This window comes from Drosophila subpulchrella, chromosome 3R, assembly GCF_014743375.2.
Source record: "Drosophila subpulchrella strain 33 F10 #4 breed RU33 chromosome 3R, RU_Dsub_v1.1 Primary Assembly, whole genome shotgun sequence".
NCBI lineage: Eukaryota > Metazoa > Arthropoda > Insecta > Diptera > Drosophilidae > Drosophila > Drosophila subpulchrella.
The window spans coordinates 19,241,790-19,266,153 of NC_050609.1; the positions used below are offsets into that span (position 1 = coordinate 19,241,790).

Sequence of the window (24,364 nt, forward strand, 5' to 3'; positions counted from 1 at the left end):
GCCCAAAACTCAATCGATGGGTGTGTGTACACGCTGTCTCACAAACGGTCTTTTTAAAATGTGTCACCGCTAAGCTATCGCACTTTAGTGAGACCGTTTGGAATACTTGTGGTATATTTTTGGTATTATTTTGGTATGTCCCCCGATAGGTTCCGACAAATTATCGATAAACCATCCCCGCACGTGTTGAAATTGTTTTCTTTTTTGGGAGCCACTTTAATTTAGCTAATTTAAGCATGTCTGACTTTGAAATGGAGGACAGTGCCTCGGGCTACGACTCAGGGGATAACTCAGATGCTGAGGTGAGTAAGAACCCATAAAAATAAACCCTCTGTTATACAAAAATCCCACATTTTGTGCAGCTGCAAGCGGCATTTGAGCGAGGCGACCTGAAACCAGGTCTAAACGTGGAGTTTAATGGCCAGAGGGACAGAGTAAATGATGTGGTAAGTGTCCAGCCGGAAGCCTGCTCCTCCAACCCACTAATGTCCCAACCATTTAGACCAAACTGCTGGCCAAAACAGAGGCTATAAAGCTGCAACTGCCGTGGCTGGAGCGCCTGGACATGATCAACACACTGGCTCCCTTGGCCCCGGAACTAGCCGTCCAGCTGGAGAAGCACGAGCAGAAGCGGGCCAACCTCTTCAAGGGCAACGCCAAGCTGCCCTACATCCGCCCCGACGAGGATCCCGTGCTAAACGACTTCAAGCGCGAGATGCTCTTCCACCGACAGGCGCAGAGTGCCGTCCTCGAGGCCATTCCCCGCCTGCACGAGCTGGGCATCAAGACGCGGCGTCCCGACGACTACTTCGCCGAGATGGCCAAGTCGGACGAGCACATGCAGAAGGTGCGCGCCAACCTGATGGCCAAACAGCAGGGACAGGCCAAATCCGAGCGCATCAAGCAGATCCGCGAGCAGCGCAAGATGGGCAAGATGCTGGCCAAGCAGACCAAGGTGCAGCGCGAGGCCGAAAAGAAGGACATGCTGGACAAGCTCAAGAAGTTCCGCAAGGGCAAGCTGAAGAACCTCGACTTCCTGGAGGACGCCAAGGCTCTGGAGTCCAAGCAGAAGCAGTCCGCCGATAATCGCAAGAAGCGCAACAAGAAGTTCGGCTTCGGCGGCAAAAAGAAGGGCCTGAAGCGGAACACCAAGTCCTCCTCCGCGGGATTGGATGGCGAAAAGTCCTCCAGAAAGCAGCGGGGCGTCAAGGCGGGCGCCTCGGTCAACAAACGATTGGGCAAGTCGCGACGCATCAAGGCCAAGGGCAGAAAGTAATCCCCATCAGGGATTGCAGACTATCTTTAGGTGACCAAACTCTAGTTTTAAATGCCCCCAATCGTGTATAGAAATTTTAGAACCATAAATACATACAATTTTATGTGCATTCAGCTGGTTTTATTTAGAACTTATAATTAATTGATGTATTGTATATACAAGGTTCAAATTGTAAGTTAAAGACGGCATCATCTTTAGAATCAAAGTATATAATATAATTTGTTGTAACATAATTTATTTTAGACTAGACTATACTATAGTTCCTCCTGGTTCCTTTTCTTTTTCTTTTTGCTCTTTATGGGATTTTCGGTTTCCTCGGTGGAGTCCCCGGTTTTCCGCTTCTTTTTCGATTTCAGGGGCTCATCAGTTTCCTTATCTTGGGTTGTTTCTTCGGATGTCTCTGACACTTCTTGCAGCCTATCCGCTTTCTTCTTTTTTATCTTCACAGGCTCCTCCACTTGGTTCTCTGTATCTTCTATGACTTCCTCTACTGGTTTTTTCGATTTATCCTTTTTCTTTTTAATTTGGACAGGTTCTTCTGGGGTTTCCTCGCTTGGTAACTCTTCTTCCGCCTTGGATTTCTTGGATTTTTTCTTTTTGGGTTTCTCAAACAGCTCCACTGTATCTTCCGCTTCCTTCTGTGTTTCCACAACTATCTCTTCAGCTGAGTCTCTTTTCCTGTTGGTTTTCTGGACAGGATCGGCCTCGGGGGGATTCTTTAGTTTGCCCTGAAGCTTCTCCAGCATTTCGCGCTCCTGCTGCTCCAACCGGGCGATCTTCCCGCTCAATTTGAGCCCGTGTCGGGCTCCCTTGTGCGCTGTCCTGCCGCCGCAGGCCTTGAACAGTTCCTCGTCCGTGAGCACGGTCACCTTGGTGACCTCGATGTCCTCCACATTGATGCGCCCGGCGGTCTCCACCTCGCCGCCGTTTTGAGTGAGCAGCGAGGTCTGTAGGAAGTTATCGTAGGTGGCCCTTCCATCGCTAGCGTGCTGCTCCTTGGCCTTTTTGAGTTTCCGGGCGGAGTAGCCGCTGGTGGAGATCTCCACCGCATCCTCGCCCTCCTTGCGGGAGGTCAGCACCTTGCCATCCCGCTGAATCTGGACTTCCACATTGCTGGCGGCCTCGTTGAAGCAGCGCTCCCACCAGTGGTCATTGAATTCCTGGGCGCGATCCGCTCCCAATCCCGCGTTGTCGAACTTCAAGCTGGCCTTCAGCGGAGCTGTGATTCCGGTGTTGTTCTTGCCCAGGCCATCGCCCTCCTTCCAGCCGTATTTTCCGAGTAACTTCCTGGCGAAATCCATTTAAAATTCAAAACAAAACAAAACACACGTGCTGCCCGCTGGAGATGGGCGCTCCGCTGCCGCGTGAATGCTATCGATACCGCCATAGTTATCGATGAGTAATTTTGCCATAACTAGAATTCCCCACAGGGTGATCACCAATGCTTATCACAGGGTGACTTGGGTCCAGATAAGGCAGAGCTGCATTTGGGCGCCAAAACTTGAATTTCCAAAACTGGTTCTCCACCAGATAAGATCAACTACCAAGTAAACCAAATTTCCGGAATAATCAAAAGAAAAACAAATTGTCAACTCCTTTACACATTCATTTCTCCTTTATTTCACATTTCAGCTGCGCTCTTCGGCTCATTTCGTTAGCAACTACTACTTTTAGTACATGTTCCATAATAAATATTAAGTGGCAATAAACAAAAACAGCGTTTACATAAAGGAAACTGATATTTTTCGAATACAAAATACTAGAAAACAATGTGGATTTTCAGTACGCGCCACAGTAAAATCAAAAAAAGTCGCTGAACCCAACGATCCGTCGGACTTCCGACCAGCCACGCCCACACACTCGCAAATCCATGGTGTTATTTTGCAGAAGGACCTCCACGCATTGCCTGCCGCCGGGTGTTTTTGCCGTGATTCGATGTCCAAGAACTTCGTGGGGAGAGAGAGAGCCTTGGCCAGCGGGCACGAAGATCCTCCGCGGGACTCGCAGAGGGCGTGGGACATGGCTGGACTTGGTCCGAGGATTTGGCTGGGTTTTTCGGTGAGCCGGAAGCTTGCTTCAATTAAAATCTAATTTTAATCTTTGTCGTCTGGGTCTCTGGGCTAATCCAATCCAATCCAATCCTTCCTCCTGATATTTCGGTTGTTCAACTTAAAGTAGGTGTGGTCTTCTCCTCGCTCGCATGTTTTTTAAAAACAAAATTACATGTATTATATGTGGTTGTTGGTATTTATAATTAGATAGTGGTACAGGATGTTCTTGTTTGCTATCAATCAATCAATCATTTTATCATTAATAATCGAAAATGAACATAGGTGTTGCTTGTTCTGGTTGTTGTTGTTTGTTTGAAGTGTTGTTTTGTTGCTATTCTCGTTCGCATGCGACTTGCACACACGCCCGATTGCAGGAAACAAGGACGAGCAATCGATGTGCAGCGGGAGCGCTTAGAAGGCGAACAGCAGCAGGAAGGCCATCATCAAACAGAACAGACCCATGGCCTCGGACAGGGCGAAGCCCAGAATGGCGTAGGAGAACAGCTGCTGTTTCAGCGATGGGTTCCTGGCGTAACCGATGATGAGGGAACCGAATACTGTTCCGATACCAGCACCTGTTGTATTGGTTCGTTGTCGGTCGTTCGGAGAATTAGGGGGAGAAAGAGAAAATCAAAGTATTAGTTAAATGTTCAGATCGGAGGAGTGAGTGATGATCCCCGAAAGTTTACAATAGACTTTGAAAGAATAGAGGGACAAGGGGCTTCCCCGCTTTCCTTTTTGGCCCCTTTCTCCCAGTAGTCAGTCACAGATTAGTCTGAATTGAGTTCTGCCTAGAAGGCAGCCAGCACATCGCACTAAAAACGCCGGCCACGAAAGATTTCAATGCCAGCCATGCGGCGGTTCCCCGAAGGCAACGGCAACACCATGGCGACAGGATTTCTGGTACTTTCGCCCTGCAATCACACAGGTTTCCTGCTGGGAAATGAAGCCGCAACAAACAGCAGGCTTGGCCAATTCTCAGACCTTCCCGGGGCAATGGTTTGGAGAGTAATCAGATACTCGTTGTGTGGGCCCCAGATGCTAGTTTGCAACTGACTGGAGGAGAAGGAGACAAAGGCAGCCTGGGGAATCCCCTTCTTTGTGCGACTTATGAGAACATGATCCACGGCCCAACGAAACCAATACGAACCGGATCCAGCGACACCGACTGTTGCGGCACCAGCGCCAATGAATTTGGCGGCCGAGTCAATGTCACGCGTGACTGGCGAGGTCTGGAATGACCTGATCTGTGGCAGCAATGCAACTGGGGTTGTGTTCTGAGCGGCCAAAGTCTGGCTCTGGCTGATGACGGCGCTGCTCAATGGTCGCAGGTACTGCTTGGAGTTGGCGAGGAGCTGAAACGAGGAAATGTGCGTGATTATATAAGAAATAGTGTGTGGCGTGCATTGCTATTGCTCAAGATAAAGTTTCAGGGCAGAGATAAGGGGTATACCATCTGTTTAAATATGTATTTTAGAAGCTTATTCTCCTGTTATTCGGTTGCTGTTTAAATGGATTAATTTAAAATATAGAAAATTAATGAATATTAGTTGATAATATTTTAGTATTTAATACCTACTCAAAGGCAACCCTATTATTTTCTTGAGCCCTGATAAACATAATACATATATGTTTACCAACTTGCTTGATAAGAGCACACTTGGATAATATTAAGTACAAGAAATTTCCCTTTGTTACCAAGAGATTTCACTGAACTATAAAAGTAAATACTATTTATGGATGATTTCCGTTGCTAGGGCATTACTAGCCATATGTAGGCAGATCATGCCAAATACACCAAGCCCAAGTTCATTCATCTCCTGTAATTGCCAAGTTATGCAATCGTTAAGTAATTTCTGTGGTATTCGGAACTGACACTTTGGCTGCAGCATTTGTTGTTCCTCAGATTTGGTTCTTACACAGTGGTTAGTGGCCCGATTTGAAGATTATCATCATTAATATTATAAACAATGGCGATTATTGGCAATTTAAGTTTCCCCGCTCCCCTCTTTTTTCACCATTCCACTGGAAAGCTTTCGCCGGTTCTAACCTCAAAGAATCACATCAAATGCTTTCACCAAGTGTTATACAATGTCAAGATGCCTGTTATTCGTAAATAAAAGTTGGGTCCCTGAGTTCCTTTGGATGTAGACCGATTATTCCTGTTTATTCGCTTTTAATTATTCGCTTCCACTGGGCGCACACATAACCTCAAAGTTATGCAACTGTGTGCCGTATGTGTTTTCTCACCGCGGCCATTGGAAGTTCACCACGCCAAGGCGGCATGTAAATGGTTAAATCGGGAAAATCAATGCACTTTTTCGGATACTATAATTATGTAATCTCCTTTACCGCCTTGTAAACTTTATCTCGCACAATTTGAACCGCAAAAAAGGGGATACTTACGGCGCTCCTGGCAACGGGGGCAATGCGAGAGACTGTCGACACGAACATTTTCGGTTGATTTTCCTTTTTTTGTTAGGCTTACGACAAAATTGAAGCTAGCGCACGGCTCTGCAAAAGATATAGACGATATATCGGTTAGTTTTCGTTGCGGAAGATGTCATTTCTCCAATCATATCATTTCCCACACGCCGCCTCAGAGAAGTTACGTAACGAGCGAAAATTCTGCCTTCGCACCGGATTTTCACTCGACTCGCTGATCGATCTCTGCTTAGTTCTCAATCAAAAACGATTCGCTGGCTTTTCAAATTGAAAATCTTCTGATTTTCCGACTTTTCCAGTGACGCAACGACTCGAGACACACACGCACACCACCGCAAACCTGACAGGCACATGCTCGTGTGTGTGTGAGTGTGCCGCAAGATGGCGACGGATTATCAAACACGTTTCGCATTCTATTTGGCGAAAATTCACTCGGTTCTTCACTGATAGTAGGCTTTTCCGCGTTTCAGGCCCTCTGAGGCGTTTTGCACGGCTGTTACCCAACAACCGATGGGGGGTGCTCCGCCGGACGGGGAGGGGAAAGAAAAGCCCCCGGAGAAAGCAACTCACTTCGAACAAACCCTTCACAACAGTAAAACGAATTTGACAATTTCGGTGGCTTTTGGGGGGTGCACGTGTGGCTGCCTGGGGGTGGTAGGAAAAATACCAACACGGCGTTTTTATATACTGGAAAATACCAGAAATACCATTTTCATTGGAGACCCGATCCATGGTTTGGAGCTTTGATTGGTTTCAGTGGTGGCACAAACCAAATAACGGAAACCAGGGCTGGCATACTTTTGAAATATATTGCCGTTTTCTAATAAATAACATTTAAAAATAGAACTCAATAAAATAAAAAAAATTAAAAATATTGTTATTTAATAAGACAGCAGTACAGTAATTGTACAGCAAAAAGATTCACCAAAAACGAGCCGCAATGGTTAGTGGCACAGCCCCATTAACAGAATTTAACGAGTGCTGTTAAGCACATAAAATGCTGTTAAAAGCAAGAAAACGCAGAGTTGCTTTATTTTTCTACCATATTTCCTTATTTTCCTTTTAGTCCTTGGCGAGGGCTCTCCAGTGTAAAAGAATAAATGCTAGAAATACTTTATAATTATAAATTGTATATAATATATAAAGGGGTCGAAAATCCTCATCACTAAACAGCTGGATTTTTTTATTTAAATAAAGCTGTTTCAACTCGTTCAGTACCGAATTTAGTTGGAAGTCCTGGCTTATACTCTCGCCGCATCCACTTTTTTTTTACTCGGTCGCGCGGTCCCAACAGTATCGTTATACATATATATTATTTCATTTTTTTTTAGATTTTATTAACATCATTGACATTTAAATGCAATGTTTGTGGTCTCATCTCTTAAGTTGGGAACGCTCCAAGCTTCAAATTAACAAAGCTAATACTTTTGTCTGATTTGATGTACCACGAATTTGATGGGAACATTTTACAGGATGCTCTGGCATGACACAGTGGAAATCTTGAACACGTTGAAAGAACTGGTACGGCAATGGTTCTTAATATATTTAGGCTGTACCAATGAATTTGCGATTTGATTTAATATTTAAAGGTTATTTAAAAATATCGTATTTAGCGGGTACCTAGAGCAGATTTTTTTTTCCAACGCGCCTACTGATTAAACGAGTGTGCGATACCTATCAAAATATGGCAACATACCTAGTTAAATTAACACAAGAAGTTAGCGGAAGAACGATTAAATGTTATTTAGGAACTGTGCTACCGCCAGCACAGACTTGGAATCAAGAACAATTATCTTGACAGCGAGAATGTTTATTATCAATCGAGAACTATTTAATCTTGAAACCGTAAAGATCGAGTACAGTGAAATCGAGACCGAATTTGAACATTTGAATCTTTTTTTTTTACAGTGACCACTGACATTGAGGTTCAAAAACCGGATCATGTGATAAAGTGTACTCGCTAACGGCCGATTGGCCAATTAACCCGGTAGTGCAGCCCTGGCTTCTGGCCAACTCCCCACTGTCACGCACACCACCACAAACGCAGCATAACGCGTCGTTGGACGTCGGTGTTTGTGTCTACGTCACATCGGTTTAAATTATGTTTTAATTACCCAACTGCGACCGCAAAGGCAACTCGATCGAAGCACATTATGCTGTGAGTACATTGACTATTCATTTGCCATCGAAGTCGGCTAAGCCCAGTAACGCCCCCAAAATGTTGCAGCCCTCAATTGCATAACAGCACTTGCGCATGAGTGTGTGTGTGTGTGGGGAACGCCAGAGGACCGAAACACACCACACCGAGAGGAGCAGAAAGGCGAAGGAAAATAAGCCGACACCCCCGCAATTGCAGAAAAACAGAGTTTTTGGCCAAAAATGTCCGGCTGCTGACCATCGTCGCGATTAAGTATCGCCAACAAACAGTATTCGCGCGGACAAACGCCGCATAACCGAAAGTCACCACTGCCCACTGGAAGTGGTGCGAGTACCGGCTAACCGACAGTGCCGCCCTGGAAGATGGCCTTTTCGCCGCACTGCTGACCGGCCACACTGCAACAGCCACCCGATTTAGTTGCTGTTTTTTTACATAACTCGCCACATTCGTTCGCCTCGGAATCGTGATATATATACACATATATATGATAATACAGTATATATTATGGCCGTTTTCCTGATCAACGTCTGCAAGTACAATGGCTGCGGCATCACATTTCCGAGCTTGAGCGATCTGATTTCCCACATCGAGGACACCCACATAGGTAAAATCGTAAATAACGCAAATATCGCTATCATTTGACCGTCGCGTGATGTTCTCGGTGTGTTTTGTTTATTTTATTTACTCGCCGCGGCATAAATAAATAAAATAGAAGAGCGAAGCGGGGCAAAGGTGTGTGCGAGTGCGGTGGGTGCGTGTGTGCGTGTAAATGGCTTCGTGGTTGTTTTCATAACGTGAATTGCACTTTGCATTTTGCATTCAGCATTTATTGCACTTTAAATGGCAAAATCGATGCTGGAAGCCTGGAAGTGGCTACCTGTGCCCACACGCACACAGATGCACTGCACACACACGCCCTGTTTTCCAGGCGCGTACAGCATTCGGTGATCGGTGCGGCCGCCTGGAAAGTGCGCGTGCGAGCGAGAGGGCAGTACAAGCAAAACAAAAGCAAAAAAGCCGGTGATCCATTCAATACCCCTTGTTTATCTGTGTGCGAGTGTGTGCGTGTGTTTGGAAGGCCAGCACAGCATCTAGTTGTTGTTGTAGTGGAAACCGGCGAGTTGAGCGCCCTTTTTTTGACCTGTCCGCATGGCTTGGCTTGGGTTCTTGGCTTCTGGTTTCCAGGGCAGGTGTATCCGCATCCGCATCTGGCAATCGGAGTTGGAAGTGGGAAACTCTCCCCATTTCCCCCCACTCCGCACCCCACTTTCCACCCACCCACACGCACAATCGATACTTTCCCGTCCACGTGACTCCCGTGGGCTTCCAATTAATCATTTCCAGGTTGTGCGAGTTTGTATGTGTGTTTGGACTTTTACCGGCTGAAATAAACAATTTCTAATTTTAGTGTTCAGGGGGCGGGGAGGGTGGGCAGGGGCTGGGTTTTCGAGGGGGAAAATCAATAGAGTTAAGCTCGGTAGTGCTGCCGTATTACGAAAACAGGGGCTTGGGGGTGGGTTAACCGTTAACGGGCTTTATTTATTCCTTCCCAACAGGCCGGGCGTCTTACACTGGGAAAAATATCGTGAGATGCCAAATAGGCAGTTGTTCTTGCAGATTTACATTTAATTGAAATTCTGTTTTAACAAAAATATTTCCTATAAATCTCTGGTAATAGATCCCACTCCTAAAAATATATTTCAATAGACAAATTAAGTGTTTGAATGCATTGGGAAATGAGGCATTTCTGTCATCTTCCAAATTGGTATATAAAACTGAAATAGAATTTGAAGAAACAATCACAAATTAGTGGAATCACGGTGATTTAATAGATTAGATCATCAGTGTATGGAGAAAAGGCTTTGATCGTGCACCACTTAACTTTGTTTAAAGCTCAGTGCAGGCATATGCTGGTATCAGGTTCGAAATGCTGTATGTAACTATTAAAATATCACATCTAATTGACTTTTCTTTCTGTGTATAAACAGGCTCTCTCACACAGCACACACACACTCTAAATGTGAGGGGTTGGAGAGAGAAAGCAGAGGGGTTGCTCAGCTGACTCTTACAGTTACGTTGGCAGCTGTTTTGTTGTTGCCACTGCTGCGTGATAACGGTCAACACACACACACGTACACTTGCAAACATATAAAATGGCTGCCCGGGCAGGCTTTGCCACCTAACCACCACCCCCTTTTGTGTCCCGGGGCATTACATAAGGCCCAGGCTCGAGCATACGCCCACTTGGCAACTGCCACCCCCAAAAAGGCTCGGGCCCAGATATCAAATACCCCCGAAAACCCGCATCCCCCGCTTCCATTGCGTATCCATTACGTGAGCGAGCTGTTCTGGGGCTTATAAATGCCCATCATTTCATTATCTCGAAGGACACTCGATGCGTGGGCTCTCCTCCGGATGGCAGGGCATATATGTATGGATGGATGGATGTACGCCTGTTATCAGGACTCGCTGGGCGTTGTCGCCTCGCTTCGATTCGATTCGGTTCGGTTGGGTTGGCATGACAACGCAAAAAGCGGGCGAGACCTTCAGGTTTGTCCTTTTCACAGTTGCCAGGCACCTGTTGTGTTTGCGTCCCGAAAATGCCCGGGCTTACTTCTTTATGAGTGTGTTTGCGGCACACGCCTGTCTCCACTGCACTCGCATTTCGATAACCAGCTGCGAAACGCGATATGCCGCCGTTAACCCACTGAGTAGATGGGCTCGAAAAGTACCTCTGCACCTGTCGAACATTTATGGTTTTCTTCAGGGAACTCAAAAATTTAACAAGAAACCATTAAACATTTCACTCATACAACACTGCAATATATATTATCTGTATTATGTGATTGCCATATAAATAACCGAATCATATTTCAACATATCCCAATGAACAATATGTATTTAAAATTCTTTGTGGCAAAACTAAGTATCTCGCATATTGTGTCGAGTGAAGAGCACAGTTTCACTTATCTTACTAAAATCCCCAGATAAATCATTGGATTAACCAGACAAACTTGAGGGTTTCAAGCATTGAGTACAGTTGCCATATAAATTTATGGATTTACCACATAATTCCCGGGATTTGGTATTAGAAGACGTCTGTGTCTTTATGGCGGGATTTCCCCAAACTTAAGGAATACAAATTAGCAGTCAGAAGACTTGAAAATATGTGTCACAGTATGAAGATTATAGTCAGTTTCATTACTTGGAATAAGTTGCTTTTGGATTCTGAATTTGAATCTGAAGAAAAGATCTTGCAAACCCTGTGACCTTGAAAAAGATTAGTCAGACTTTAAACACGAGTGTAACAACGAAATTAGTAGGGGTATTGCTAAAACCTTTTGCAATGTATTCCGAGCCAGTTTAATGGGTTAAAACATAATGACCCCGCCCAAAGGGTCCCTGCACTTGCAATGTCAACATAATTTCGCTGCTGTCGACGACTGGCGTTTATCAAATTTCAAACGAACTGCTCTTCAGAGCTATTGGAAAGTTTTCGAGACAGCTGCCGAAATGAAAACAAACCGAAACCGCATGTTCAAGCGGAAAAAACATTTGTTATCTTTTTTAAAATTCTGCAACAAGTGCATGAGTCACACGAGTGCAAAAGAGAGAGGGATCTGCGTTTATTTTGTTTCTGAAATGCGAAAAAGTACGATATACGACGTGGGTTTGTTTGTCTGTATATACAGCTAGGCGCTGTATAAATGCTATTTGTTTAAAAGTTGTTTGTAAAATACTCGATTTGATAAACACACAAGCGCCGAGGCAAGAGCAGAAAGTCACCTACAGAGAAGTCGTGAATGTCTGGGGTTATCAACAACAAAATAATAATAACAATAATGGAGGCGGAGCAGAAATAAAAAAACCCAGGCCGAACCGGGTGAACTGATTTGACCGTTGACAAATGTCGCCGTGTTCTCGAGAGGATGAGGGGCGTGGCACTTCGATTTCGTCAGCTCACATATGTATGTAGTTGCAGTCTCAGTTTGCGAATGTTCAAGGCGAATTGGTACTGAAATGCTACCCAAAGTACGTGGAATTATTACGCACATATGACTGTCCGTACCCCCGCATGTCCGTATGTGTCATCAATCGATTGCCCGGCACGTAGACAGCTCCGCAATCATTGCCGCAAATGTTTTTAATCGCATTTCGCCCTGATAAGCGACCCAAAAAGCGGGGGGAGTTACTAGCTGAAAGCATATGTTTCGCATAATAGCCAATTTGCGGCATATGTTTTCCGTTTGGCTGCAATTAAAGTGCAACGTTATCGAACTGTTATCGCCTGGTCGGAAATGCAGTGCTCCCACTGATTACTAATAAAGTCACTAATATCTACAAGATCCTATATGAAATGAAAATTGAGTTCAATTCATAGCCATAAGATGCTTTAGAATTTTGTACCCTAATGGTTTGCCACCAGCCCCTGTTAAATTCATTAACGCGAATTCTTCAGTCTGCGGGACAGTTAAAGTAAGGCCCAATTTCAATCCAACCCCATTCTATTACTCGAATTGAGATCGAATATCTAGTTTTATACAAACTGCATTGTGGCAATCAATCTGTGAGATCAGCAACTGATCGATGGATGTTACTTTATCGTTTAGCAGCCCCCCGTTAACTGCTACTGCAGTCAAGTGACGAATGCCCACTGGCGAAGATGATGAATGGCTGACACAGTTACGCACCAAAACGATTCAATTGGGAAATAAAGCGTGCTCATGGAGGTTAGGTTGCCCCGCACACACATGGATCGAAAAGTAAATAGAGACGCAAAAGGGGAGGTACCTGTTATTATGCACTCGCCGATTAAGCAAGCTTTGGGCTTATGCTTGTTCTGGCGATAAGATAATGAACCTACGCTATAGAGCAGGCCATGTGCTCCTCCTGGTACTCCGTAGTGCCCGTGCCCCATCCCCCCACGAACCCCCTCGGAAAATGCGTCAGCAGGCGCACTAAATTCGTCGCCATACCATTCCCGGTACGTGCACTCTCGCTATTTACTTATTTCGACATTTTAATAATAAATTGCCCGGGCTGTGGGTCTCTTGAATGTCTGTGAACTTGTTCCAGTGCAAACACAGCGGTTGGCGACGAATTTGGGATGCAGGTTTCAGTTGTTCTGACTGCCCGCATTCCGGTTCGGATTTCGATCCCGACTCGAAAGGGAATTCTTAATTAGCTAATCCCGCTTCGGTAACTTTCTAGCTGGCTCCATAATTATTACCGGTTTTATGCAGAACGTTACAATTGAAAGTGGTTTTGATTTTGGGGAATGTTCTATGATGTATAATAACCTGGCTAACTTTCTTGCAGACTATGACCCCAAGGTGGTCGAACAGAAGGAGCAGGCCCAGCCTGCCTGCCTGCCCCTGAGCTACGTCCTGCGCTTCATCACCGAGGAGACCCGCAAGGAGGCGGGCTCCTTCCTGGCCAGCAACAACACCGCCCCACCGACGACCAACAGCGGCTCCAATGCCGCCGGCCACGGAAATGGCAATGTGGAGCTCAAGCGGAAGCTGGCCATCAAGCACCACAGCTACAGTATGTCCTCGTCCAACCGCAGCACCACGCCCACAGGTGAGTGAGATTGTAAGCAATTATAAATTGACTCTAATTCCTGATTCTTAACCCACTCAGGCAGCGAAATGGACGAGGACGAAATGGTGGTCACGGAGTCGGAGGATAGCAACGACTCCTGGACCACCGAGGAGTTCAGCTCCGAGTTTATCATGCGCTATGGCAGCAGGTTCGTTGATATTTATTTAAGTACTCAAGTATGCCACATTTGCTGAAATTTACTTTTATAAACGCCATATAAATAGCGCTCTAAGTGTAGTCCGCTTTTTTTATTTTTTGAACAAATGAGTTACTCTTATGACAAAATCCCCAAAAACGAACTAAACTTATAGTGATATCGCAGGGTTGGTCACAATTTAGAATTTGTGATTCATTGCTACCATTCACTAAAATGATTTATATGATGAAAAACAACTAATCTTAGTTTTTTTTAAAACAGTTATGCAATATACACCCACTAACCTAGTTATTTACCAACTCTGGTTATTTTAAACAGGCATTCCGGTGGCGGAAACAACGGCACGCCCGGCAACGAGAAACCCTTCGCCTGCCCTGTTCCGGGATGCAAAAAGCGTTACAAGAACGTCAACGGCATCAAGTACCATTCAAAGAATGGCCACAAAAAGGATGGAAGGTAACGATAGCCCCGACTAAAACTGATTGGTAAACTGGAAGCTGATAGTTCTATGTTCCACAGAGTTCGCAAGGGCTACAAGTGTCACTGCGGCAAGAGCTACAAGACGGCCCAGGGCCTGAAGAACCACGCTCTGCACACCCACAACTCGCAGCCGGACAGCGTGTTGAACGCCCAGCTGGCCAACGCGTTGGCCATTGGCGACGGCGCCAGTGCGTCGGCCACGCCCGTGGGCAGCAGCAACACCTCCTCCAATCCGAACCCGCCGCCCGTCATCCAGCGCAGCAACTCTCCGTCGCAATCGCTGGGCTCCCTGAGTCCTTCGAGCATCAGCAACATGTCGAGCAGCGCCAGCAGTTGTCACGGAGGCAGCAGCAGCCTGTCCAATGGGAATAACAATGGCAATAATGGGGGCAACACAACCAGCAACACTGCCATTCTCACTGGCAACGGGAATGTCCTGCAGCAGCTCAGCGCCGGGAATGTGGTCACCCTGACCAATCTTCCCACCCAGCAACAGCAGCAGCAGCAGCAACAACAGCAGCAGCAACTCCATCAGAACACTGCAACAGGTAACAGCAACAACAATTTAATGCGCAGCACACTCGGTTTAGTATCCATTAAAGCCAACAACACGCCGACAGCCAAGTCTGTTAGCAATCTAATGGCTGCCAATGCCACAGCCAGCAAGATACTTAAGCTGGCCACAAATGTGGCCAACGGTGGCGCCTCTATGGACATTGTGCAGCAGCAACAGCACCAGCAGCAGCAGCACAACAAGACAACTGCCAATGGCCAAACTGTGCTCAATGGCAGCAAGCCACTACCCAATTTGGTCAACTTGGGCATTCTCACGCCGGCCACCTCACCCACCAAAAACACTCAGACGCTGACCTTCACCACCACGAATGGTAGTAGCCAACAGCAGCAGGCGCTGGTGGCCTCGTTGGCCAAGAAGACCAACATACTGCTGCTGCAGGAGCCGAATCAGTTGCTGCAACAGGTGCAGCAGCAGCAGCAGCAACAACACCAGCAGCAGCAACAGCAGGTGCAGCAGCAACACCATGTTCTGCCCATCAGTCCCACGAGCAGTATAAGCGGGAACAGCAGCAAGAGCAGCTCGCCCACGCCACAGCAGCAGCAGCAGCAGCTGGTGAAGAAGGGCAAGCTGGAGCTGCTGGAGCCCATGGACACGGACGAGGGTCAGAGCGATGGCATTTCGGAGAGCGTGGCTGCGGCGATTGCCAGCATCACGGACTGCAAGGAGGACATGAGTGGAGCAACCGTGGCGGGCATTGAAGTTGTAGGCGCTGGCGCCGTCAACGAAGAGACGTAGCCTATACTCAAGCAGCTACTGATGCACCGAAAACTGACGCTGGAACCACCCAAGGCACCACATTGACCAGCTCCTCCGTATACGAATGACACTCTGGAGTCGCCAGAGTGCCGATCTTAGGGGGCAGACAGACCCACTCACTCACCAAAACACCCATTTGGAAACATTTCGTAGACTGCTTACTTGTTTTTAGTTTAGACCCTCGACCCCATCAACTAATACTATTGTATCATAAAACTGAAGGAAAAGAACCCCACAAATCGCATTGATTGTGCAATATTTAAATCTGTATAATTTTAGAAGAGAGAATTTTAATCACCTTTAATTGTATGTATGACTATCATGCTTGTATTAAACTATTTACAACTGCTGATCTCCTCTTAATTTAATTAGGCTAAAAACAAAACCACCACCACACAGACGAAGCACGAGCAACAATTGTAATAAAAACCCAGCAAAATGCAAATTTCAAATTCATTTCCAACTGAACACTTCAATTATTGTTAGCACTACCACATACAACTTATTTAATCTCGGCTTTAGCTTTAGTGACTATTCGTATTCGACTAAAACCAAGTATTATTTATGTTCTAAGCTCTAGCAAATTGAATTTAATTATACGATATATATAAAAACACACCCACACATCTACTCGGATATTCAAAGTCTGCTCATTAGTTTAAGACGACCCCGACTCCGTGCAATACTTTTAACTTATGTCCTAGTTTTTACCAATTTCAACTCTATCGAATTTTGGGTACTCTTTATTCCGTTTCGTTTGTTTTGTTTTGATTTTATTTTATGTTTTTCGTTACTTCTTTTCCTTTTCTCTCTACCTATTGCAGAAACCTCTTACTCCTGCTCAAACAACAGCAACCTCAGCAATCCGAACAGCAACCACAGCAGCAGCGACTCCAGCAAGCCGCCGGCGACGGTCCTGTCCGTGAACAAGAGGTCCACAGCAATCGCCCCGGCGAAGCCAGCCACCACCGGCAACTCCCTGCCCATGCAGATCTCGCCCAACTTCATTGAGCACAAGTACTCGGCACTGGCCATGAAGGAGAAGTTCTTCCTGAACCTGAGGGCCGGCAAAACGGTGTCCAGTTCATCGGGCGGCGACGGAGGAGTGGCCACAGCCCTGGGACACCAATCCGAGGTGGGCCTTTCCGGCGGATCTGGAGGAGGCGGTGGCTTGCGGGCGGTTGCTGTGGGCCAAATGTGCGCGCTGCAAAACGAGCACATACACCAAAATCTCTACAAGAAAACGATCAACTGATCGGCAGATCGGATGAGATGTGCAACCGGGAGAGGCGGAAACGCTGGGCGCCGCTGAGAAGCAAGAGAGTTGGCTGTGATGAAGTAGTAACTAACTGACTAACAAAACCGGACGAGAGGCGGAGAAAGAGGATTCGTCAATAAGGCAGATATGGGGAAAGGATGCAGAAGCTGCAGCAATTAAAGGAGGAGGGAACCAAGAAGTGAGGCGGTTGGGCGCCGCGCTAAGATCCTTAGAGAAGTTTTCCAAGACAAGGCAACCAGAAGCAAGAATTTCCATTGGCTTCCAAATGCAATAACACAGAATGCAAAAAACAAATTCCATGCATTTCGCAATTATGAAAAAAATCACCCACAAAGAAAAAACATTAAAACTAATCTCAACCATATAAAGCAGGCCTGCTTAGAAAAGCTTCTCTAAAACAGCTTTAGATAATTTTTAAATTAGAAGCAAAAACAAAACAAAAAAATTCTAAAAAAAAGGATTAATTATACACGACATAAAATTTTAGTAAATACATTTGGAGAATTTTCTTCAACTAGTCATTATTGTAGTTAAATTAAATTTTTGATTTTATACACGCATAAAAAACGAAAACTTTGTAACCGACTGGTTGGTGGAATCCCCGAACCCTATATTTATAACTTTAGAAACTACTCTCCCCCTGTACAATTTCAATGAAATCTTACTAAAGGGGGTTCCCCCAACCAGTCGATTAAATAATTTTAATTCAAAAGTCATAAATTGTCTAAAAGAGATCCACAGTTGAAGGAGGGAATGGAGCAGGGAAACGGAAAACGTTTTCGTGTGAACCATTTGAGTTAGGAAAATTATAGGTCGCGAACTTGCCAAGGCAACTTCTAGCGAGCCGATTGAAAAAACGGAGAAGCAACAATTTATAAATGTCGAATATTTCAAACATAAACTAGTTAGCTACAAATTTAGGGGAAGCCAGGAGGCGTTTCCACTTAGGAGCCACAATAACTCTACAGTAGTTATAGTATTATAATTATAAATTACGCTATTATTTATACAACAGAGCATACGTCTGTAGCTGTGTGAGTGTGTCCGTGCATGTATTGTAATTGTTTATTTATAGTGTTCGAACGTCCCTAAGTGTAAAGTCCCCAACAAAACAAATACAAAATATACGATATGAATACGAAAATATATTTGTGCATACTCTCGACGATTGTATTTCATTGCATGCCTCTAAATTCGATCGAACTTCCTATCCTAGCAGAATCGGGTTCCTTAAGCATTCAAACAGAACAAAAACAAATGAAATTTTTAACACGATATTTACATCAAGTATACCTACATCAATTTAGTCAGCCGCCAAAACAAAACGAATCGAAACAAAACAAAAAAACAAAACAAAACTTTTTCAGAGCGCATTTCGCAGACGCCCAGCGTCTTAAAAATTAATCACAACTAAACTAAATAGTTCAGCGTCCCTAATAGATATAACACTTAGCTATCGATGCATACTTACATCTAAATACAATATCTTTAAGACCTCACGCTTAAGCGACTCCAGACGGATCGCCCTAGTTTAGCCAAACAACTTTTATATAGACGGAAACCGTCTTCGGTCCTCCGAAGCCCCAGCGAGTTTTCAGGCAGCGGATATTTTCCCAGTATCCCTATCTGCTCACTCGCATTCAAACTTTCAAAATGGATAATGAACTCAAAACCCTCTAATGAAAACAATAAATTGAGTATGTCATTTTAAATAAGACTGCTGTTATGTTCGTAAATATATTTAATATATGTATGTAAAATTAACAAAAAACAAAACCACACACAAAAAAACTAATAAAATGGAATAACTTTTAAATAAAAAAATCACAAAATCCAGAAAATTAATAAAAATCTAAATGAATAGTTGACGTATTCGTACTCTACCTACATACTGTGTACTATATAATGTATTGTAATTGTAATTTACTAAAATCGTAATAATACGTAGAGAATTAACTGAACTCTTAACATAAATCATCGACATCCGCATCAACACGACCCGGAGAAGTCGCTACAAAAATGGAGCAGAAAACTCGAATGATGCATCCATATAAGCCACAAAAAACATTATCATCCACAACAACAACAAAATGTAGTAAAATATTCTCTTTTTGCTTTATGTGATCTATTACATACTACATAAACATATGTATAATAAAAATGTCCTTCAAAAAACAACTCGAGTAAAAAGTGCATTAATTTGGGGTTCCGGCATGTACTCGTCGGATGCGGGGTGGGTTCTTCTCACCTTTTTAATATAATGAGAACAAACATTAAAAGGGCCTGGGAAAATAATAAGGATTAACAATTCGACAATAAATATTTTGCAGTTTTACAAAGATAGTAACATAAGAGTTTTGATTCATTATTTTATTAATTTTTCTTGCACAATTGATCGCGTTGTATTTACAAGGTATTTGTATACTTATATCTACAAAAATTTGAACGGCACCCTTGAATTTTGAATTAATATTTTAGCTTTAGGAATCGAAACCAAATTAGTTTTAAATATTTTAAAATTAAAACAAATTTAGGGGGTTCTTAGATCGTTCTTACTTAATATTTGGTATTTATAAAACTAACTAAATTTAGCTAGCAAAGTGATTTAGCTTTTACTGACATTAATTTATTCTCCCAATATGTTATTACAAATGACCTATTTAAAACTTTGGTCAACTTACTAGAAGCAAGTTGGCAAAATTTATGCAGAGACAGTGAAAATGGTACAAGGTTGATATTAATATTTCTGGAATACAAGTATTAAACGTTTTGAAAAAACAGTTTTTCATTTCATTCCCGAAATAACCATATCAACGCTTGTAATATTTTCTTATTTCTTTTTGGACCTTGGCATCGATTGATTTCTGAGCAGATGTCTTGAAGCACACAAACTACGAGCCAGTGCATTGGTGAGGGGGGAATATCCCCGGGTATCCTTGACCATCCAGGTATCCTTGACCTTAGGCCGACTCGCTGGCTCCGTACAGCAGATTGTCCAGTTTCAGTTTGTTGATCTTATCGCCCCGGGCACCGTGTCCTGGTCTTCCCCAGAACGTTTCGAAGGTGTCGAAGTGCTGGTTGCACAGATCCCTGTCCATTTGCTTGGAAACGGAGTGGGAGCGACGGTTCTGCGATATTTGGACATTCAAATCGTGAAGATAGCGCATGTCGGCGGCGGTTTGAATCCTGGTTGTCGGTCGATTTGGTGGGCAGCAATATTTTAGTTTCATTTAAATCATTTCGAGTTTTCAGTATTTGGATTTTCGAATTTCAGAGCGATTTTTCAGTTCGATTTTCGGACGGGGATACATAGAAGATTGGATTGGTATTATGATTTTGGATTTTGCTGTTGCAGTTTGTTTGGTTTTGGTGAGATTATTGGTTTGCTCTTTTGCTATACTTTCACTTGTATTACAATGGATATTTTCTTGCTGGATGAGAATCCGGGGAGAAGTGGGGGATTAGAGAAACCATTAACATGGGCGAGATCAAAACAGGGGTTTAAAAAACAGAGGGGGTCAAGCGGATTTTCATTTTCATTTTCGGTATACATTCAGCACAGAGCAAGCAAATGAGAAACGGAGTGGGGAAGGGTACTGTGGTAATATGGTACTATGAGAGCAGGAGGGGATCAGGACTAGGGGAAAATGGTTTGTTTAAGCCTGGCGAATGTGCAGGGTGAGCCGCTTGAGGCAGCAGCCCGTGGCCAAGGCCGTGGGGCAATCGCAACTGCAGCACTGCAGCTTGCAGTTCAGATTCTTGGGCAGCCGCTTCATGTGGCTGATGTTCTTGATGATGCTGTTGATGCACTTGATCTTGCTGGTGGTCAGCTGACAGTTCTTTGGTGGATGCTTGTGCTTGGATGCGTACCTATCGTGGGACGGCGTCCTCTTGGTCACATCCGTGCTGGAGAGCGAGATGGGTCGGTTCATGCCACGCCTTCGGGCCAGTAGCGGAACCAGCTCCACGCCGCCGCCCTCGACATAGGGTCCTCCATTTCCTCCGGCGGTGCTGGCCTCCGGAGTGGCGGTGCTGGTGCTCCCGGGACACGGACCTCGGGCGGCCATCCGGGGGCACAGTTTGATGGGCTTTCCCCCGCAGTCCTGCGGCCTCAGGTGGTGCAGGGTCTTCCCGGGTGGCGGACCTGGCGGACATGGCGGTCCTGGCGGACCCGGACACTTCTTTCCCGGCGGAATGGGCAGCGAAAGTGGAGATGGCTTCGGGGGACTCTTTTGCATGGCGGGGCAGTTGCAGGTGCACATCTCACAGCAACGCTGCGGCTTTGGTGGCTTTGCGGGTCGCGATTTCCGGAACGTGTTCTTCTCCGCCGGGGTCACTGGGTTGTCCTGATCCAGCTCCTTCAGCATCTCCTTGTTCGTCCAGCCCTGAAAAATGCACAATTTTAAATTTCCAGGTAAGCTTTTGCTTCAGAAAAATCTAGAGGTTTGAACCTCTTTGCTTGTTCCTCTAAAAGTAGGCATTGCAAGGATGAAGCATACTTTTAGACACCTTTGTCAGGCTTTTAAAATCTAAACAGATTTTTATGGCATCTCTAATGGAATTGGAATCACAATTTTAAAGAGATTTGTATGAATATTTGAAAAATCTTTTATAACAAGCAAACTATAGTTCTCACTGTTAATCAGCTTGATCAAGTTGGTTGGTTGTGTGGACATTTTTAAACCCATTTTAACTCACCAGTGACTTCATGAAAGTGTGGCCCACTTCCTTGGGACTCCGCCAGGGCTTGCCGCCAGGACCCGCCTTGCCCCAGGGCTCCTTGCAGGGCTAGAAAGTGGACAAAATAATAGTGGATCAGTAAAAATATGCACCATAAGGCGTAATAAGTGCCGCTCACCGGCTTTTCCAGCTTGGCCTGCAGGCGCTTCTTCTGCGAGGCCAGCTTCTCCTGCAAAGGACACCGCTGCTCGCTTTCGCTGACCACGATCTTCTCCAGCAGGGGCTTGCCCTTGCACGGAGGCGAGGGCTTGTATCGCAACTCTATGTCCACATGGCCTTTATTGCGAAACGACATTGAAGGATGTTCTTTCAGCTCGATGTGAAGACTCTCACCGTTGGCGTTTTTGGCCACATTCACGCCAACTCCAGCTCCGGGCTTGTGGGGAATCTCCCGCTCGCAAATGGTTACGGTACTGCTCCTGGGTCCGCTTTCCTGCAGGTGGTGAACGGAGTGGGCGTGGCCCAGCCGCCCACCTGGGGGTGGAGGAGGCGGGGCATGGTGGTGGTGGTGATGGTAGGCGGCCAGCGGGTTGTTGTGGCACTTTTTTTGCATCGAGAAGAAGTCGTTGTAGCGACACGGTTGAAGCAGATTCAGCCGGTGGGCAGTGGTCTATTGGTAATTTAAATTATTATAATATTATATTTTATTAGTGTTTGGGGGACGGAAATCCTTACCACAGTGGGCGTGGAGTGAAGTCCCACTGCTGTGATATCCTTGCGGCGCACCTCCACGTTGGGAGCACCACCGCCTGGTCGACCCCAAGGACAATGTTGGTGAAACAGGTCGTAGTACTGGTTAAAATAAGTGGATAGGTATCAATAGAATGTTATGGGAAATATAACTTAAATACTCCGAAGTTTAAGAAATAATGTATTAAAGTGTCGAGAAATATGCAACGATATGAACAGCAGTATCTTTTCACTGCCTACTTTTTGGCATCCTTATAAGTGATTTCAAAACTTCCATTTCTCTTAATCAATTCAAAAACAGAAAAGATTAATCTTTAGGGGACTATGCAGAATTAAATTCTTTTTTTTTTAGATTTATTGGAATATCATAAGATCAGAGCGATTTTTTAAATTATGTAACTCGACCTACTTTGACAAAGTTAATTCTGAACACAAAAATTGTGGAATTTAATACCTGCTCTGCTAGTAAGATACTGCCGCAGGACGATTACAACACCGAGTTATGTCTTATTGATTTGGTGGCAGCCTATTTATGGTTCCAGACTGCCTCAACCCACCTCGTCGTGTCACCCCGCGAAGTGTGGCGTTGTTTGTTGACGGAAATTGGCAAACTCCCTGAAATGCCTGCTACCCTTTGCCCACGAACTTTGTTTGTAGGTTGTTGTTATAGTTGCAGCGAACGGCGATTTGCATTTCACTGATTTTTTTCACCCACATTTCGACTGGCGCTTTCACACAGCTGCAGGTTGTGATAGGTAGCCAAATAATCAGCCAGGATTCCAGTCACGCAAGGACTCGCAGGAGTGCCCAACTGGCATTTAGTTGGGCATTTAGCCGAGAGAGAGGTGAATTGATTACCAAAGTCGAAATTGTCAAAGGGTTTGTTGAACCAAATCCGTGAAGGCGGATGTATTACATGTTTTTTATTATTTGCTTGGGGAAGGTCTTTGAACTTAGCCAAAGTTGCAACTATCGCGTGGGTGAAGGTTCGAGATGTTTTTCGATTGACATAGGTTCTTTTCTGAAAGTTTATTCGAGGGTTGAGAGAACTTAAGTGTAGAACAATTGATTTTTACTTTTAACTTTGGAATTTCAAAATTGTTAAAGAGTTACAAAGATTAAAATAATTTCATTTTGAGTTTTAGTTAGAGCATTCCAAAATCAAACAATTAATATTGGTAGTCACTTTTAAAGAAGTCCAAAAGTATCTCGTCGGAATTTTGTAAAAGTTCATAATCACATATTGTAGTATACTTTCTGACACCTATTTTTATTATTTCAGTATAAATTTTACTCCTACGCACTGTTCTCCAATAAGCCATCAAATATCACTAATACGCACTGTTACCCACCTCCTGTTTGTCCTTCTCCTTGCGGGCGCACTCCTCCGCCTTTCTGCGCCGCCACATGCGAAGACTCTCTTCGGCATTCTTCCGCTCCACAAGACGCTTCTTCTCGTCGCACCACATCAGCGGATGCTGGATGTGGTCGTGGCAGAAGTTGCCACCCATGCCCATCTCATCGCTGGTCGTCATAGCTCCGGACTTTCCAGCTATATCTTATATATCTCCTATGAAAATCTGGGGAACTGGAGCTGGGAGAACGAGAAAGGAGAACGGAAGTAGCGCTGCGTTCAGCAAACGCCGCGTTACTGAATCGGTCTCGTGTCCTGGCCAGGCCGTTTAACCGCCGAACTGGCTGCCAGGATCCGTATCCACAGCCGTGCCAGGCACTAAGGGGCCACGGATGATGGGTCGGTTGTCTAGGCAGCGCGCCCGACTATTTATAACCTAGGTTAAGGCACACTTCGGTCGTCTGTCCTTGAAGACAAGTCGAAGGATTTATCGGAACCTCAGCTAATTTGGTTTGGCTATTTAAATATTTCGCCAGTTAGACACGAGGTTCGCCTGCTCCACTTTGCTCGTCTGCCTGGACATAAAATATATTTACTTTATATTGCCTGGAAAATTATGCCACGGCTGCCTTAACTTAACCTGATTCGTGATGTTTTGTTTTAATAAAACGGAAAGGAAAGTGAGGGCTACTGCAGCATTGCGTGCCATTAAATCCGAAACTTGTTGATGTTTTAAAATGAAAAGCTCTTGGAAGCCTAAGCAATACTCATACGCCCCATGTGCCAGCCAACACACA

At 44.9% G+C, this 24,364-nt stretch overlaps 6 protein-coding genes across 7 annotated transcripts; 2 read left to right on the top strand and 4 right to left on the bottom strand.

The window, feature by feature from the left end:
- The first annotated feature begins 143 nt into the window (after nt 1-143).
- Nucleotides 144-1,385, top strand: LOC119563132 (probable rRNA-processing protein EBP2 homolog). Its single transcript, XM_037876382.1, has 3 exons — nt 144-302; nt 363-446; nt 503-1,385. The coding sequence occupies exons 1-3, from the start codon at nt 237-239 to the stop codon at nt 1,274-1,276; spliced, it is 924 nt and encodes a 307-aa protein (XP_037732310.1). The 5' UTR covers nt 144-236; the 3' UTR covers nt 1,277-1,385.
- On the bottom strand, nt 1,375-2,633 carry LOC119563131 (G patch domain-containing protein 4). The gene has a single exon (XM_037876381.1). It carries the CDS (start codon nt 2,575-2,577, stop codon nt 1,531-1,533), a length of 1,047 nt encoding a protein of 348 aa, XP_037732309.1. The 5' UTR covers nt 2,578-2,633; the 3' UTR covers nt 1,375-1,530.
- Nucleotides 2,634-2,996: 363 nt separating this feature from the next.
- Nucleotides 2,997-6,391, bottom strand: LOC119556450 (ATP synthase lipid-binding protein, mitochondrial). Its single transcript, XM_037868692.1, has 4 exons — nt 6,343-6,391; nt 5,734-5,841; nt 4,478-4,682; nt 2,997-3,902 (listed from the first exon to the last, which is right to left on the bottom strand). Exons 2-4 carry the CDS (start codon nt 5,779-5,781, stop codon nt 3,739-3,741), a joined length of 417 nt encoding a protein of 138 aa, XP_037724620.1. The 5' UTR covers nt 5,782-5,841; nt 6,343-6,391; the 3' UTR covers nt 2,997-3,738.
- A 1,404-nt stretch (nt 6,392-7,795) lies between these two features.
- On the top strand, nt 7,796-18,495 carry LOC119548630 (myb-like protein AA). 2 transcript variants are annotated; one of them, XM_037856025.1, is made up of 7 exons: nt 7,796-7,930; nt 8,000-8,534; nt 13,250-13,513; nt 13,574-13,682; nt 14,010-14,147; nt 14,211-14,719; nt 16,329-18,495. In XM_037856025.1, exons 2-7 carry the CDS (start codon nt 8,435-8,437, stop codon nt 16,757-16,759), a joined length of 1,551 nt encoding a protein of 516 aa, XP_037711953.1. In that variant the 5' UTR covers nt 7,796-7,930; nt 8,000-8,434; the 3' UTR covers nt 16,760-18,495. The 2 variants fall into 2 exon arrangements, with proteins under 2 accessions (XP_037711953.1, XP_037711944.1); XM_037856016.1 differs by lacking the exon at nt 16,329-18,495 and having other exon boundaries at nt 14,211-16,118.
- A 740-nt stretch (nt 18,496-19,235) lies between these two features.
- On the bottom strand, nt 19,236-20,122 carry LOC119561089. Its single transcript, XM_037874979.1, has one exon. It carries the CDS (start codon nt 20,011-20,013, stop codon nt 19,744-19,746), a length of 270 nt encoding a protein of 89 aa, XP_037730907.1. The 5' UTR covers nt 20,014-20,122; the 3' UTR covers nt 19,236-19,743.
- A 317-nt stretch (nt 20,123-20,439) lies between these two features.
- Nucleotides 20,440-23,748, bottom strand: LOC119561087 (protein enabled). Its single transcript, XM_037874963.1, has 6 exons — nt 23,566-23,748; nt 22,199-22,315; nt 21,857-22,133; nt 21,642-21,799; nt 21,482-21,571; nt 20,440-21,168 (listed from the first exon to the last, which is right to left on the bottom strand). The coding sequence occupies exons 1-6, from the start codon at nt 23,746-23,748 to the stop codon at nt 20,440-20,442; spliced, it is 1,554 nt and encodes a 517-aa protein (XP_037730891.1).
- Nucleotides 23,749-24,364: the final 616 nt, after the last annotated feature.